This window comes from Mustelus asterias, chromosome 9 (genome assembly GCF_964213995.1).
Source record: "Mustelus asterias chromosome 9, sMusAst1.hap1.1, whole genome shotgun sequence".
Classification (NCBI taxonomy): Eukaryota; Metazoa; Chordata; class Chondrichthyes; order Carcharhiniformes; family Triakidae; genus Mustelus; species Mustelus asterias.
In genome coordinates this window covers 41,039,873-41,057,722 of record NC_135809.1, presented here as the reverse complement: position 1 = coordinate 41,057,722, position 17,850 = coordinate 41,039,873, and the positions used below count along the sequence as shown (strand labels likewise).

The 17,850-nt window shown below is 43.3% G+C and overlaps 1 protein-coding gene across 1 annotated transcript in view; it reads right to left on the bottom strand.

Moving 5' to 3' along the window:
- Nucleotides 1-17,850, bottom strand: part of LOC144499221 (voltage-dependent calcium channel subunit alpha-2/delta-4-like) — a 422,353-nt gene that overhangs the window by 241,702 nt on the left and 162,801 nt on the right. The window contains exons 25-27 of the mRNA XM_078221339.1: nt 16,754-16,849; nt 9,905-10,032; nt 593-673 (exon numbers count right to left, since the gene is read on the bottom strand). Coding sequence (XP_078077465.1) covers nt 593-673; nt 9,905-10,032; nt 16,754-16,849 — 305 coding nt within the window. The remainder of the gene's footprint in view (nt 1-592; nt 674-9,904; nt 10,033-16,753; nt 16,850-17,850) is intronic.

The window sequence follows — 17,850 nt, the reverse complement described above, 5'->3', positions numbered from 1 at the left end:
ATTCTATGGTGTCCAGCGTATAATTAAGAATTAGACCACCCAGAATTCACTGAGACAAATCAGCTGGATATTAATCCTAATAAAAAAATCTGACTGGTTAACTTTCCGAATATGTAACTATTGCACAGCCTGGGCAAATCAGCAGACTCACCCCTAAACTTTGCAGTAAACACACCCAACTGATCAATTTATTAATTTCATAACTTCATACTTTTTTTTAGATTAGTCCAGATACAGACAGGATCACAAATGCCAAAAAACACTGCAAGCTTCAAATGACCCTACAAGCTGAGAAAAGCATCTTCACCGAGAAATGTTCGATCTTCTGTTAAAGCGAAGTGCTGTCTTATTAATTCATGCATCCAAATTGGTGAAATTTAGATGCAAGAGGCTGAAACAATTTCAGGAGGTCCCACTTTTATAATTATTGTATTCGTTATGACGGTTCCTCTGGCACATACCAATGACAGGCTATATATTATTGAGAGAGATGAGTCTGAGTAAGTTTCACGTTTCAGTACAAGAGTAAAACTGGGAAGGCTTTGCATTGTAAAGTCAAATTTAATTACAGCTTTAGTCCAAGATTTCCTACCTGCTGCGATGGCCATCTTTTTGCTCACAGTAACGCTTACTGCTGTACTTGCTGTTACAGTTTTACTTTTAATCTTCTTTCCTGAAAGAACGCACATTATGAAACAAAACACTAACCAAAAATATGAATGTTAAATGATACATACAATTACATTGAATTTGCAGAACAGGAACAGGTCATTCAGCTCAAGTTTAGTTTATTTTTGTAGTGTCACAAGTAGGTTTACATTAACACTGCAATGAAGTTACTGCGAAAATCTCCTAGTTGCCACACTCTGGTGCCTGCTCGGGTACACTGAGGGAGAATTTAGCATGTCCAATGCACCTAATCAACACGTCTTTTGGACCGTGGGAGGAAATCGGAGCACCCGGAGGAAACCCATGCAGACACAAGGAGAATGAGCAGACTCCGCACAGCCAATGGCCCAAGCCGGGAATCGAACCCAGGTCCCTGGGGCTCTGAAGCAGCAGTGCCACCATGCTGCCCCCACAAGTCTATGCTGGTGTTTATAAGAGTCTCCTACACTCCAAGTATCTCATCGGAAGGTTACAGAATAGCTTTTTATTCACTTTTCTCTCATGCACTTACCTCAGGGGTGCAAAATCTTGCACGAATTGGAAAACGGGATTCTCACCTTCAAGATCTCATTTTCTGATTTTCCCTATCCCTCGCTGATGACATGATGTGGTTCCCGCCCTTTCAAATCCATTTAAATTTAAATGTATTTAAAGGGCTTTTCACCACCATTCCTCTCAGGTAAGGAATTCCCAACCAGCTGTTGAGAAACGGTAAGTAGTCAAAGGGAACCCATTGAGAATTTAAAGGTAAGCACAGCCCCCAGAGAGAGGACATTCCAGCACTGTCCCTGGCTGTGCCAACCAGGCCCATGCTTGTGGGAGTGGTTTGCTTCTGGAGGTATTGCCTCATTGCTTGGAGATGCACAGAATGCCAGGGAATCTGGAGAGAAGACTCAGCTGTGCAGCTGGAGAGCTACATGCCTGTTTTATTGTCCCAGCCAGCACTCAAATGCAAGATTCCACCCTTAGTTTCCTTTTGAAATTGTCAGGAAAACCAAGAAATTGCAGTAGTTTCCTGCTGGCAATATTCTTGTCATTTTTAAAACTGGTTGGGATGTGTGTGTGGTAATTGAAGCAAGAAACAGGATGACTGTGGTAATCAAAGGAAGAAGAAGTGGGTTTGATATGGTAATGAGCCTAGAGAGACTTCAAACAGATGTTTACATAAGGCAATAACAGGAGTAGTTTTGAATGGGTTGTTGTGGTTCAAAGGAGATTATATACAGGTTGTAGAAGAAAAGTGTTAGTAGGTGAAGCAAGGACCAGGTAAGTTTACATTTCTTTTAAATCTTAGAGGTGAAGTAAAGAAATTCACTTAATCAATTCTAGAGAGTGCACGATGGCACAGCGGTGAGCACTGCTGCCTCACAGGACCCGAGTTTAATTCCAGTCTTGGGTTTGCACATTCTCCCCTTGCCTGCGTGGGCTTCCTTCGGGTGCTCTGATTTCCTCCCACACTCCAAAGATGCATGTTAAATTGCCCCTTAGTGTCCGGGTATTACCAGGGTAAATACGTGGGGTTATAGGGATAGGGCCTTGGTGGGATTACTGTTGGTGTAGGCTTGATAGGCTGAATGGCCTCCTTCTACACTGTAGAGATTCTATGAAGATACTGGGTGGGACAATGGAAAAATCAAAGGCAAATAGCATATTTAAGGAGAACTGAAACCTATGGGTCACTCAGCAGTCAGCAGGAATAGCTGGTCGACTCTCAGAAAGCAGTGTGAACAAATCCAGACCTGAAGAACCAGTTGCAGTTAACCTCAGTGGATACCCCAAGAGAAATTAAAGGCCTTGTGTGGTTAAATTACTGGACTTTATAGCCTTTAAAATCCTTTAAAAGGTTGCTGAACAGATAAAGGAAAAGTTTAGCTCTGAAAGTAATTAAATCAAGATTGTTTGGTACAGTTTTAAAATATTGTGTGAAGCCATCGATGTGTAAGTGGAATTCTATTTTTTTTCCTATTTCTTAATAAATACTTATTTTACTATAAGATCATCACAAATAGTCAGGACATCATTTCTGGATTTCAGAACATCTCCTCATATTATACAAATGGCAAAAAAACAAACATATTGGCAGTTGTTTCAAGTTTCCCTTCTGGGATTTGAGCAGTTCAACATTAACTATGAGCTGTGCAATCACAAAAACACCCGAGCTATTCACCTCTAGCACTTGCTATGGTATTAAATTCTATATTTTATCTACTCTGAGTAAAGAAATTTACCCTCATTTGTCCATTGCATTTATTAGAAAATATTGTTTTCACACATACACTGATGATACTGAGCTATACCTCATCACCAACTCTCTTGACTCCTCCACTGTTGCTAAGTTATCAGGTGGCTTATCCGATAGCAGTAATGGATGAGCAGAAAATCCTCCAATTAAATATTGAGCAGATTGAAGGTATTGTTTTTGATCCCACTCCAAACTCCTAGCTACCACTCCATCCCTCATTCTGGCAATAGTTAAAGATTAAATCAGTCTGTTCACAATATTGGTGTCATATTTGATCCAAAGATGAGCTTCCAACCACAAATTTGCATAATCACCAAGAACACCTACTTCCCCCTACATGATGGTTGGGGGACTTCACCTCTGTCTCAACTGATTTGTAACTGAAGCACTCATTAATGCTGGTCTCCCACATTCTACCCTCCATTAACTTGAGGTCATCCAAAATTCTTGTTGCCCATGTCCTGACTCAGAACAAATATTGTTCACACAACACCTCTGTGCTTGTTGATCTACAATGGTTCCCTGTTAAGCAACAACTTGATTTTCGGTTTCTCATTCGTGTTTTCAAATCCCTCCATGGCATTACTCCTCCCTATCTGTGTAACCACCCTCAGCCCCACAACCCTCCCAAGATATCTGTGCTCATTTAATTCTAAACCCTGGAACATCGTCAATTTTAATTGCTCCACCATCGGTGGCCATGCTTTCAATTTTAATTTTCCTCCTTATGGTTCCACCTCTGTATCTTGCTTTTTGTTAAGAAATTCCTTAAAGCCTAATTATTCGCCAAGTTTGTGGTCATGTGGCTTAGTATCATATTTTGTTTTATTTCTTCTTCTTTGGCAGTCCCTCAGGGTCGAGGATGACTTGATTCCACTCCAGGGAGGTGGATTCTGTTGTGGCTGAATAGTCCAACCCTAGAGCCGCAGACTCTGCCACAGGTTTGGCAGGCGGTGTTTGATGAGCTGGGTGGATGGTATGCTCTGGATTCTGCATTCACTTTCCACTATTTGACCTCTAAGTGTTCCACCAGGTGATGCTTGAGGTGACTGGAGCCTTCATGGGTGCTTCTTCTCCAGTTTGCACATTCTAACTTGAGTGATTTGCATGTGTTGATGAGGATGTTGCATCATTTACTTAGGCGAGGCTCTCCGAGTGTCCTTGTAGCATTCCCTCTTCCTTCCCAGTGATTGCTTGCCATTGCAGAATTCAGAATAAAGCATTTGTTTCAGGAATCTTGTGTTGGGATTGCAGACAATGTGGACCACCAATTACAGCTGTTCATGCGTGACCAGTGCCTCAATACTGGGGATAAAAGCAAAATACCGCGGATGCTGGAATCTGAAACAAAAACTGAAAATGCTGGAAAATCTCAGCAGGTAGGTCTAACAAGATCTGTGGGGAGAGAATAGAGCCAGTGTTTCGAGTCTAGATGACCCTTCAGCAGAGCTGGAGCTTAAGTGGCAAATTGCTGAGATTTTAAGTACTGAGATTTTCCAGCATTTTCTGTTTTTGCCCCAATACTGGGGATATTGGCCTGGGAGGGAATGTTCACGTTGGTATGCCTATCCTTCCCATGGATTTGCAGGATTTTGCAGAGGCAACATTGGTGATATCTCTCCAGGGATTTGAGATGTCTACTGTACATGGTCTATGTTTCTGATGCATACCAGAGAGCGGGGACTATGGCTGCTCTGTAGACCATGAGCTTAGTGAACAAAGAACAAAGAACAAAGAACAAGACAGCACAGGAACAGGCCCTTTGGCCCTCCAAGCCCGTGCCGCTCCCTGGTCCAAACTAGACCATTCTTTTGTATCCCTCCATTCCCACTCCGTTCACATGGCTATCTAGATAAGTCTTAAACGTTCCCAGTGTGTCCGCCTCCACCACCTTGCCTGGCAGCGCATTCCAGGCCCCCAACACCCTCTGTGTAAAATATGTCCTTCTGATATCTGTGTTAAACCTCCCCCCCTTCACCTTGAACCTATGACCCCTCGTGAACGTCACCACCGACCTGGGGAAAAACTTCCCACCGTTCACCCTATCTATGCCTTTCATAATTTTCTACACCTCTATTAAGTCTCCCCTCATCCTCCGTCTTTCCAGGGAGAACAACCCTAGTTTACCCAATCTCTCCTCATAACTAAGCCCCTCCATACCAGGCAACATCCTGGTAAACCTCCTCTGTACTCTCTCCAAAGCCTCCATGTCTTTCTGGTAGTGTGGCGACCAGAACTGGACACAGTATTCCAAATGCGGCCGAACCAACGTTCTATACATCTGCAACATCAGACCCCAACTTTTATACTCTATGCCCCGTCCTATAAAGGCAAGCATGCCATATGCCTTCTTCACCACCTTCTCCACCTGTGACGTCACCTTCAAGGATCTGTGGACTTGCACACCCAGGTCCCTCTGCGTATCTACACCCTTTATGGTTCTGCCATTTATCGTATAGCTCCTCCCTACATTATTTCTACCAAAATGCATCACTTCGCATTTATCAGGATTGAACTCCATCTGCCATTTCTTTGCCCAAATTTCCAGCCTATCTATATCCTTCTGTAGCCTCTGCCAATGCTCCTCACTATCTGCAAGTCCTGCCAATTTTGTGTCGTCCGCAAACTTACTGATCACCCCAGTTACACCTTCTTCCAGATCGTTTCTATAAATCACAAACAGCAGAGGTCCCAATACAGAGCCCTGCGGAACACCACCAGTCACAGGCCTCCAGCCGGAAAAAGACCCTTCCACTACCACCCTCTGTCTTCTGTGACCAAGCCAGTTCTCCACCCATCTAGCCACCTCCCCCTTTATCCCATGAGATCCAACCTTTTTCACCAGCCTACCATGAGGGACTTTGTCAAACGCTTTACTAAAGTCCATATAGACGACATCCACAGCCCTTCCCTCGTCAACCATTCTGGTCACTTCTTCAAAAAACTCCACCAGGTTAGTGAGGCATGACCTCCCTCTCACAAAACCATGCTGACTATCGTTAATGAGTTTATTCCTTTCTAAATGCGCATACATCCTATCTCTAAGAATCTTCTCCAACAACTTCCCCACCACGGACGTCAAGCTCACCGGCCTATAATTACCCGGGTTATCCTTCCTACCCTTCTTAAATAACAGGACCACATTAGCTATCCTCCAATCCTCTGGGACCTCACCTGCGTCCAGTGACGAGACAAAGATTTGCGTCAGAGGCCCAGCGATTTCATCTCTCGTCTCCCTGAGCAGCCTTGGATAGATTCCATCAGGCCCTGGGGATTTGTCAGTCTTTATATTCTCTAACAAACCTAACACTTCCTCCCTTGTAATGGAGTTTTTCTCCAACGGTTCAATACTCCCCTCCGAGACACTCCCAGTCAACACATCCCTCTCCTTTGTGAATACCGACGCAAAGTATTCATTTAGGATCTCCCCTACTTCTTTGGGCTCCAAGCACAATTCCCCACTTTTGTCCCTGAGAGGTCCGATTTTTTCCCTGACAACCCTTTTGTTCCTAACGTATGAATAAAATGCCTTGGGATTCTCCTTAATCCTGTCTGCCAAGGACATTTCGTGACCCCTTTTTGCCCTTCTAATTCCCTGTTTGAGTTCTTTCCTACTTTCTTTGTACTCCTCCAGAGCTCCCTCCGTTTTTAGCTGCCTGGACCTAACATACGCCTCTCTTTTCTTTTTGACCAGTCCCTCAATTTCCCTGGTTATCCACGGTTCTCGAATCCTACCCTTCCTATCCTTCTTTTTTACAGGCACATGCCTGTCCTGCAGCCCTAACAACTGTTCCTTAAAAGACTCCCACATGCCAGATGTGGATTTACCCTCAAACAGCCTCTCCCAATCAAGAGCTGCCAATTTCTGCCTAATCCCACTAAAGTTAGCCTTCCCCCAATCCAACACCTTACCCTTGGGACACCACTCATCCTTTTCCATCACTGTGGAGGACGGAGAAGATCTACAGAGAGATTTGGACAGGCTGAGTGAGTGGGCGAGGATATGGCAAATGGAGTATAACGTTGATAAATGCGAGGTTATACACTTTGGAGGAAATAATAACAAATGGGATTACTATCTCAATGGAAACAAATTAAAACATGCTACCGTGCAAAGGGACCTGGGGTCCTTGTGCATGAGACGCAAAAGCCCAGTCTGCAGGTACAACAGGTGATCAAGAAGGCAAATGGGATGTTGGCCTATATCGCGAGGGGGATAGAATATAAAAGCAGGGATGTCTTGATGCACCTGTACAGGGCATTGGTGAGGCCGCAGCTGGAATACTGTGTGCAGTATTGGTCCCCTTTTTTGAGGAAGGATATATTGGCATTGGAGGGAGTGCAGAGAAGGTTCACCAGGTTGATACCGGAGATGAGGGGTTTGGATTATGAGGAGAGGCTGAGGAGATTGGGTTTGTACTCGTTGGAGTTTAGAAGGATGAGGGGGGATCTTATGGAGACTTATAAGATAATGCGGGGGCTGGATAGGGTGGAGGCGGAGAGATTCTTTCCACTTAGTAAGGAAGTTAAAACTAGAGGACACAGCCTCAAAATAAAAATTTAAGACAGAGTTGAGGAGGAACTTCTTCTCCCAGAGGGTGGTGAATCTCTGGAATTCTCTGCCCACTGAGGTGGTGGAGGCTACCTCGCTGAATATGTTTAAAGCGCGGATGGATGGATTCCTGCTCGGTAAGGGAATTAAGGGTTATGGGGATCAGGCGGGTAAGTGGTACTGATCCACGTCAGATCAGCCATGATCTTATTGAATGGCGGGGCAGGCTTGAGGGGCTAGATGGCCTACTCCTGCTCCTATTTCTTATGTTCTTATGTTCTTACTATCCTAATTTGCTGGATTTGAGCTCTCAGTCTTTGAACATTCTGTCCTCAGGCATCCAAAAATTGCACTGGCGCATTGAAGTTGATGTCGGATTTCATTGTCAATGTCTGCCCACGCCGAGCAGAGGCTCCCAAGGTATGGGAAATGATCAACGTTGTCCAGGGGCTCACCATGGATCCTGCTGGTTGGAGGGCAATTTTGTGTGACAGAGTGGGCTGGTAGAGAACCTTTGCTTTCCAGATGTTTAGTCTGAGGCCTATTCTCTCATATGTCTTGGTGAATGCATCAGTGATGGTTTGTAGTTCAGCCTCTGAGTGTGTGCACACACAAGCATCATCTGCATACTGCAACTCGATGACAGAAATTATCTGATGATGGGGCAGTGTTCCGAAAGTTCGTGCTATCAAATAAAGCTGTTGGACTTTAACCTGGTGTGAGACTTCTTACTGTGCCTACCCCAGTCCAATGCTGGCACCTCCACATCAGAAATTAGGGTGGTCTTGGTTCTGGCCTGGAGGCGTCAGAGGTTGAATAGTTTCCCACTTGTCCAGTAGTTTAGCTCCTCTCCAGTAGGTAGCTTAAAGGTTATGGGGTGGAATGTTACTACAAGAAACTTAGAGAAGAGCGTTGGTGTAATGACGCAGCCCTGTTTGATCCCAGTTTGCACTCGTATTGGGTCTGTGGTGGTTCCGGTGATGAGGACCACGGCTTGCATGTTATTTTGAAGCACATGTTTTATTATTTTAAAGGTACAATATAAACATAACTTAATGTAGCTTTAGATTCTCCCACAAGGGGAATTATTCTCTCCACATCTATTGTGTTCAATCCATTCATAACTTTAAAGACCTATAGGTTTTCTCTTTTCTAAAGAAAAAAGCCCCACTTATACAATATTTCCTTAGAGCTGCAATCCCTCAGTTCTGGTATCATCCTTGAAAATCTATTTTTGCATTTTCTCCAAAACTTCAATATTCTTTTTATAATTTGGAGACCAGACTGTGCACCATGCCACTGCCGTCCCCCAGGGAATTGTTGTAGTTTGCATCGTGCCACTTCAAGATGGTGCTACGAACATTTTGTTTTTCCCCACTATTCTTGCTCTCACCAAGGTCTTATATAAGTCTATTATGCTTCCAAAATTTTAATTCTATAATCCTAGAAATAAAGCCGAGATCCTTGTTAATATTTTTAGTTGCTTTACTGACCTGTGGTGCTGTTTTTAATCATTTGTACATCTGTATCCCTCTGAACCTTTGTTATTCAATCCATGTTAATTTGCCACTTAAATTTTCAAACTGCTTTATTTCTAATATATTCTTGTATTATGTTGCATTCTTTCTTAGTATTAGCTATAACTGTTTGGTAACATTGACTATTTTGTTTATTATACTGAGTACTTCCTCTTAAATCATTGTGGAATGCCCAGCTTCTATCTTGGTCAAAGCTAAGTAACTGTCCTTTGTCCATACTGTCTGTTGCCTGTTTCCAGGTGATGGAAAGTGGGATTAAAATGAGCAGCTAGCTTTCTTTCTCTTTTTTGGCCGGTAAAGACACAATGGCTGGAATCTTAATGTCCCGCTCACCACGTGAGTTGGAGCGGGCGAGGGGCGGAGTATGGAAAGGTCCATTGACCTCGGGTAGGATTTTATGGTTTCGGGACAAGCGAGACTGCAAAATCATGTCCCATGGGCTGAATGGCTTCTTTCTGTGTTGTAGCTCATGTTTTAATAGTTCTATCCATCAGGGCAGTTGCTGCGGTATTAACTGCCATGCCTCCAACCTCTCTCATATTAAGACACACTCTTGAGCTTTTTAAACACTGCTGCCCGTATTCACCTGGCACAATTTACCTGCCCGTTCAGCCCTGCAGGGACAGCAAATGGTTGAAGATCATACACATTTCAGATGTATTGGACCTTTAATTACTTCAACAAGCCAATTAAACATTTTTTCCAACAGAGGGCTTCCAACTTCGGGGAAGGATATTAAATCCGGCCCTAACACTTGCATGCAGTTAAATGCACAAATGTACAGAGGGGCACATAAATCAAGTAATAGACACTACGATGAGAAGACACATATACGAACCACCTATGAGATGTAACTACATACAGAGTAGCACTTGAGCAACAATGCCGAAGAAGAACACTAACCCATGTCTTCCGCAAAGGCTATGTAGTAAACAAAACGTCCAGCTGGGTGCTCAGCTGCCCGTCGATACCAGAGTGGGAAATTGTCCATTGTGAAAATACTATGTTTATCCTGAGTCGTGAGGAACTTCCTGTAAAATAACAAAAATGGTCAAAGATTATCTAGACAACAGCCCAAATTTTAATTCAGGCCTTGAGTACAGGGCCTGGGGATCATTAATTTTTAAGGATGTCCTCCCATTCACAGCTGATAGGAATGTCTAATTTGTTAATGAGTAAGAGAGGGATTTTACACAGCAGGAGACCAAGGAAACAGTCTTTGGCATAGGATAAGGTATGAAATAGGATGCAGTTCATCATTGTCAGAGGAAGGAAAAGGAAGACCTGAGCGATGGAGATTCCTTTCCTACTGCTGTATCTCTTCAAAATAAAAAATAAGAAATGCAACCTACGTTCCCCTCTTTGGATTATGATTCTGTCTGCTGCCAAGTTTCTTTGGCAGGCCCAAAACCGCACACTGCTGCCACAATTGGCAATTCAAATCGTATAAATGTCTAAATGATAAACCCAATAGCAGCTTTTGTACCGTGGCTCAGTGCGTGTAGTACTTTCATCTCTGAGGCATGTAGTTCAAGTCCCACTCCAGGCCTTGAACATAAAAATCATGACTGACATTCCAGTGCAGTTCTGATGGAGCACTGCACTCTGAGGTGCCAATTTTTGGAACAGATGTTAAATTGAACCCCACAGCTCAGGTGGATGTAAAAATCTCATTGTACTATTTCAAAGAGCAGCAAAGAGAGTAATCTCCAGTGTTCTGGTCTATAATTATCCCTCAATCAACATCACATTACCCAGTGATTATCATATTGCTCTTTGTGGGAGGTGCTGTGTGCATGTTACCTACACTGTTTCCTACATTACAATTACCACATTTCAAAAAGTACTTCATTGGCTGTAAAGTGTTTTGAGACATCTGATGATCATGAAAAATGCTATATCCCCAATCTACATATACAGTCACTTCCTTGACCTTGCCTCAGGGTAGTGGTCTAGGCCCAACCATCCTCAGCTGCTTCATCAATGGCCTTCCCTCCTTCATAAGGTCAGAAGTGGGGATGTTCGCTGATGACTGCACAATGTTCAGCACCATTTGTGACTCCTCAGATACTAAAGCAGTCCATATCCAAATGCAGCAAGACCTGGACAATATTCAGGCTTGGGATGATTCTGGCATTCATGCCGCAATGACCATCTCCAACAAGAAAAAAGCTAACCCCCACTTCTTGACATTCAATGGCATTATCATCATTGAATCCTCACAATCAACATCCCGGGGAATACCACTGGTCAGAAACTGAACTGGATTATACTAGCCATATGCATAGTGTGGCTACCAGAGCAGGTCAAAGGCTAGGAATCGTGCAGTGAGTAAGTCACCTCTTGATTCCCCAAAGACTGTGAACCATCTACAGGGCACAAGTCAGGAATGTATTGGAATATTCTCCATTTGCTGGATAAGTACAGCCCTAACAACACTCAAGAAGTTTGACACCATCCAGGACAAAGCAAGTCCACTTGATTGGTACCCCTTCTGTAAACATTCAATGCCTCCACCACTGATAGTTTCTCTCTTATCTCCTCTCATCTCCTGTCTGAATTCATCTAGCCCATGACACCCACATTCTGTTCCCACTAAACTCTAAGCTGCTGATCACACAACTTCCCCTCCTGGCCCCAATGTTTGACCCATCCTTGCAGACCACCATTCCATCTCCAACCTCCCTTTGCTCTTCAAAGTCCTTGAAAGTGTTTTTACTTCTGAAATCTGTTCCCATTTTTACCAGAACTCCATGTTTGAATCGATTCAATCAGGTTTCTGCCCTGCCACAGTACCAAAATGGCCATTATCAAAGTCATGAATGACATCCTATGTGATTGTGATAAAGAAAATTTTCCTTCCTTTTGTACCAGTGCGCAGCTTTTGACACAGTTGATCACACCATCCTCCTTTAACACCTTTCCATTGTTGTTTAGATGGGTTGAACTGCTCTCATTTAGTTCTGTTCTTATCTAATCACAGCCAGCAAATGATTTACAATAGCTTCTCTTCTTGTTCTTGCACTATTATCTCAAGTAACCGCCAAGGATCTTTCCTTGCCCCCTCCTATTTCTCATCCACATGCAGTCTCTTGGTGACATCATCTGAAGGCACAGCGTTAGTTTTCACAAGTTTGCTAATAACACCCAGCTCCATCCCACCATCACCTCTCTTGACTTCTCCACTTATGTTTTATCCGACATTCAGCACTGGATGAGCAGAAATTTCCTCCAGTTAAATATTTGGAAGATAAAACCATTGTTTTCAGTCCTTGCGTGTGAAATTTATACTAAAATAGAGAGGAGAAAGATCTATTTATATATGGAGATGTGGTCATCTTGTGCAAGGAGAATGTCCTATTTGTTGAATAATCTGTAGTGTGTGTGTGTGTCAGTGTCAGGTGGGAAGGGAAGAGGGAGAACATATTCCAATTTCTGTTTAACAAGCAGACAGGATGAGAAAATATGTGTAAGTGAAATAGTGTGAAATGGTGTGACAAAGATTCCTCTATCTGTGTACTTCTTAGACAATGGCTCGTGGTTTCTACACAGAATCTTGACAGTCAAATTTCTAGATTTTCAGAAATAGGTTCCTTGTCATATTGCAGTCACAAATCATGTATATCGATGTATATTTTTACATCCCTGTTTAGGCTGAAAAACAGCTTCCTTGATTCTTCGAGAAAAATTCAGCACCCACCCAAATCATTGGTATTTTTGGAAGATTTTATTATGTCTGAGTTTCCATCATTTTCCCTGCAGGTGGAGCCATTGCAATTACATAAATACATAATGGGAGTGGAGTTTCAGAATATTTAATATTTTAAGTTAACCTAATCATGCATGCACATATATGCAGAGTTAGAATTTGGATTAATTTCATGTTATTCAGGTTTTTGCTTTCCTTTTACTTATAAATGGCTTGTGGGTTTATACGGTAGCTGGAAATAATGAAAGGGTTAGAATGGTTCATTCCCAGGATGATTTAGGGTTTAATGTGTCAGGGTATAATTTAGCTGACTGCGCTGTTTAGTTTTTATTGAAGTGCAGGATGTGTAATTCACGCCTGTTGACTATTTTTGTCGCCATGTTGTGAAATGAGAGAGCCAAGACAGTTTCTTAAGATAAGGAATTAAGACAATGAGCTCAGTTGGCTAGTTACACACCTAGAAAATAAATAGATTTGGAAGTTTGTAGAAATTCTCTCTGGGATTCTTTACCACAATAACATTTGTCATGCCATAATGAATCAACAAGGGCAGTGTGCATGCAAAGAACCCAAAAGGATCCTGAGCCTTCCTTCAGAAGTTGAGGAGCCAGGATCAATGAAGTGTAATGGGGCTATTATTGTTTATTTTCCTGAATGTCTATCACTTAGAACATTGTGTGCATCAGTTGAAAGCAAAAAAAAATGAAACTTTCTTGCAGTGTTCAAAAATTCCTCTTTTTGGGGTAACATATCCATTTTTGACTTCACAAGCAGGAAACAATGCTGAGATTTCTGCACTCATTTGATTCTGGAGCTTTTCCTATCCATTCTCCAGAAATTTGCTGTTACTAAGAACATAAGAAATAGGAACCGGAGTAGGTCATGTGACACCTCAAGATTATTCCGCCATTCGACAAGATCATGGCTGATCTTTGGCCTCAACTCTACTTTCCCTACCGATCCCCCTATCCCTTGAGTTTGAAAATACATCGATCTCAGCCTTGGATATATCCAGTGACTTAAGCATCCATAGCTCTTTTGGACAGAGAATTCAACAGATTCACAGCCTTCTCAGTGATAAGGGTTGGAACTAGTCTTGGCAATTCATAGCATTAAACTTGTTTTACATTTAACATAAAGTCCAGATATAATGTGATATTTAAGCAGAATCATTGGCATGAATAAATGTAGTTGCACATATTGCAGACACCTAGATGCAGCACTGGAGGCAAAAGTCACAGCAACTTAGGGTTAAATCCTTGACTGTTACCTTAACCCATATGGTGTGAACCACTGTTAGTGACCATTAAGAAATCCCTGGCTTGGACTAGCTGTGGGAGAACCTTATAGTGGCTGGAAATGAGCAGGAGGTAATTAACCTGGAAATGTAGGGAGTGAAATCCAATTATACTCTGTAGTTGAGAACCAATATGATGCAATTACCTACAGCAGGGCAGTTAAGTGCACAGAATGTACCACAGACCTACAGGTAGCACTTGTACATGTGTGTAGGAAAATTCATCCTTTCGATAAAAGATGTATAACCATTGAAGTGGTTGCTGCACTTATGCATGACAAATTGGGGGCAAGCAGAACTTCAAACAATAATTAAATACATCAGCCAGTAATTAAATGAACACCTCACTTTGACCTCAAAACATTCCAGCAGTAACTGGGAGGAACTTTGCAGCCAAGGATTAAATCAAGAAATGCAGCTAATCAATCCACCTTCAATACATTCAGTTTGGCTTTATGGGAAGCAAACCACTGAGTATTAATAAACTCAACAAATCGATAAATACAAATTAGACTTCAGAGGCAGAATATTCTCTGAACTCAAACATTGCAACTTTGAGTACAGTTGCAGGCATGTGGGCACTAAATGCATCAAAAAAATTAGGCTTTGGGTTTAGTGCGATAGCCACAAATGAATGAATCCCAACAATAGGCCATCAACCTGAAATGTTGGGCTGACTTTTATGCGGACGGCAGAAGAATTGCTGCCAGATCTAAAAGTTAGAGACAACCTTGTTGCAGTGGTGGGGCGAGACCTAGGGAGTCATTTTGCTTGCAGAAGTCAATTAAGTGGCCACAATGGGACCTTGGTCCAATTGTGGACAGTGGCCTACCCCCAAGATCTGCCAACCCAACAAGAAAGCTGGCACCTCATCAGTGCCATTGCTAGCAGTTGCCATTGCTGTGGCCACAGCTGAAAGGAGAGAGTGCCTCATTGGCTGGATGACCTTAAAGAGGGGTAAGTGGAGTTCAGGAATATTGGAGTCAGGAAGGCAGGGCTCAGTGACTGGGATTGGAAAGATATTAAGAATTGGCAACACTGCTGGCATGGGTGCCATTGCCACAAGGGCCATGGAGTGCCCAGGCAGCAGTCCCCACCCACCTGAGTTCCCTAGAAGACCATCAGGTTTCACTGGCCTTCCCATGGCATTTTCTATCCTGGATATTGTTCCCTCCCACCCTCTCCCCAGCTCCTTTTGGGCTCCCAGCCCATCTCTCAGAAAATTCTGCCCACTAAGTGTTGTTTTCTCACCACAAATGCTGCCTTCCTTCTGCAGTACTTTGCTTCTGAATTAATTAATCAATTTGCTTTCCATGACCAGTATCACAGTCCATCCACCGTCTTGTAAAATCACTGGGCTTCATTTATAGCCCTCCTACAAGGCGATAATGAGAAGGAAGTTTCCTAAGAAGGGGAGTGTGGGTCTACTGTCCATTGCTGCCAATGTGGCAATACTCTCTTAGCCTACTGTTGGACAGTCAGAGCTGTCTTGAGTTAAATCAGTATCATATGATATTCAAAGGATCTGAACTACAGTTGCTGGATTAAACTAGTAGGATCATAACCAGCATTAGCTGGTGACTCAGTGGAATAAAGGACTCAAAAGTAAGATCTTTTTCACCTTTGTGTGTTCAGGAGGAGTGGGATTGCTTCTGCAATGACAGCTCATGAACGTCCAAAGTAGCAGTCTCAGATATTTGGTCAAAGAAGTGGTAGGTTGCAGGGCTAGGTTGTCAGTACACCTGCAAAGGCAATATAGCAATTCTCCCAGAGACATGGACAAAGAGAAAGCATCATGATACCACAGGGCAGCAGAGCATTCCATGTGTCCCTGGGCCTCAGGTAGCATTGAAATGGAATAGTCAGAAAGAACATCATGAAGGGATACCAGGAGGAATTACAATTAGAAAAGGGTGGATTTGTTGTAAACATTGATGTGTACTCTTTCTACTGACCACCCACTGGCCTCCTCTCCCACGTAACAACTCCCTCTCACTGACTCTCCCACTTGCTACCTCTCCATCAGGCCGACTCTCGTCTCTCCAACTCTCTCGCTCATCATTTTGTCTACTGTACCCTCTCAATGAACAATGGCTCAGGAGAGGGACAGCAAGAGGGACAAAGTGAGTGATGAAAGGAGCTCTAGGTGGGCAAGTGTCTCCAGGAGCAGAACAGGCCGCTCCAAAATGGCACCCATTGGGCTTTGTCAGTCACAGCATGAAGCAATACTAAATCAAAAGTACCAAACTATATTGTCATACTCAAGTATATGCATAGATTTTAACCCCTTGAAATTTTTACTTGTGTATAAATTGACATCCAATGTTTTGCCTGAAAATTGGGGCTCAAAAAGGTCAGCTTTTACATGAGCATATACAGTATTTAACGATGTTAACAGAGACTATTTCCTGTCATTGGAAATGGTGATAAAAAGATAAACATATTCCTTAAATATCCCTTTATTATTTTGCTACAAATAATAAATTCAGAAAAGCTTTTCCAGTTAAAACCAATCCAATAACGCCCGCAATGTAATGTTAGGTTGGCAGCATTACCAGCAGCTGCTATGAATACTTGATTAATTGCTATAATGCTCAGTAGAACAGCTTGACTGATCAGTTACCACATTCTTGCAAAATATATTTTGTTCAGTTTTTAGTAAATCACGAATTAGTAGATCTGCGATTTCTCTTACTTTTGAGAGGATAGAAAGGTGAAAATACATATTTTAATGATCTGCACCTACTTGCTTGAGTATTTCTCCTTCCCTACAAAGAAACCACTTCGCATCAGACCTGCACGAGTGCCCAGGAAAGCCATTTCAATACCATCTTCATTATCTCTGTATAAGGGTCAAATAAAGAAATCTCAAATTAAGTTGAGAAAAATGCATTAATTTCTACATAACATCAGGATAATGAGGCGAGAGAAACCTGACAGAGCAGTGGTATCTGAATCATAGAATCCCTATGGTGCAGAAGGAGACTATTCGGCCCATCGAGTCTGCACGGACCACAATCCCACCCAGGCCCTATTCCCATAACCGCACGCATTAACTCTGCTAATCCCCCTGACACTAGAGTCAATTTAGCATAGCCAATCAACCTAACCCGCACATTTTTGGACTGTGGGAGGAAACTGGAGCACCCAAAAGAAACCCACGCAGACACAGGCAGAATGTGCAATCTCCACACAGACAGTGACCCGAGGCTGGAATTGAACCTGGTCTCTGGCACTGTGAGGTAGCAGTGCTAACTACTGTGGCACTGTGCCGCCCAAAAAAATGGCTTGGAACTCGAACCCACCACCCTGGGATTAAGGGCTTGATTTTACCATCAAGTTGCACCCATTTTCGAGTACGAAAACTTGGCAAAGTCGGGCATGAGGTGAGTACATTTACAAGCATTTAACTTGACTTAATGGGCAGCACCCCCAATGTTACTGGCACTTCCCCCTTTACCACCGCATTCGCCCATCCGGAATCGGCGCAAAACAGACATACTCCACAAAAGTCCGATTCGGGCGCTCCAGTTAGTGAGGAGGTAAGTGCTGAGCATCCGACGGCTCTCTGCTTGAGATCGGTGGAGGAGGGGTGGGGGGGGGAGAGGAAGAGGGGGTTCCACTGCCACTCTGCCTGAGATCATTAATGGGAAGGGGGGGGTCCACTGCCACTCTGCCTGTGTTCAGTGAGGGGAAAGGGGGGGTCCGCTGCCACTCTGCCTGTGTTCAGTGAGGGGTAAGGGGGGGGATCCACTGCCACTCTGCCTGTGTTCAGTGAGGGGTAAGGGGGGGGATCCACAGCCACTCTGCCTGAGATGAGTGGGGGGGAAGGGGGGGAAGGGT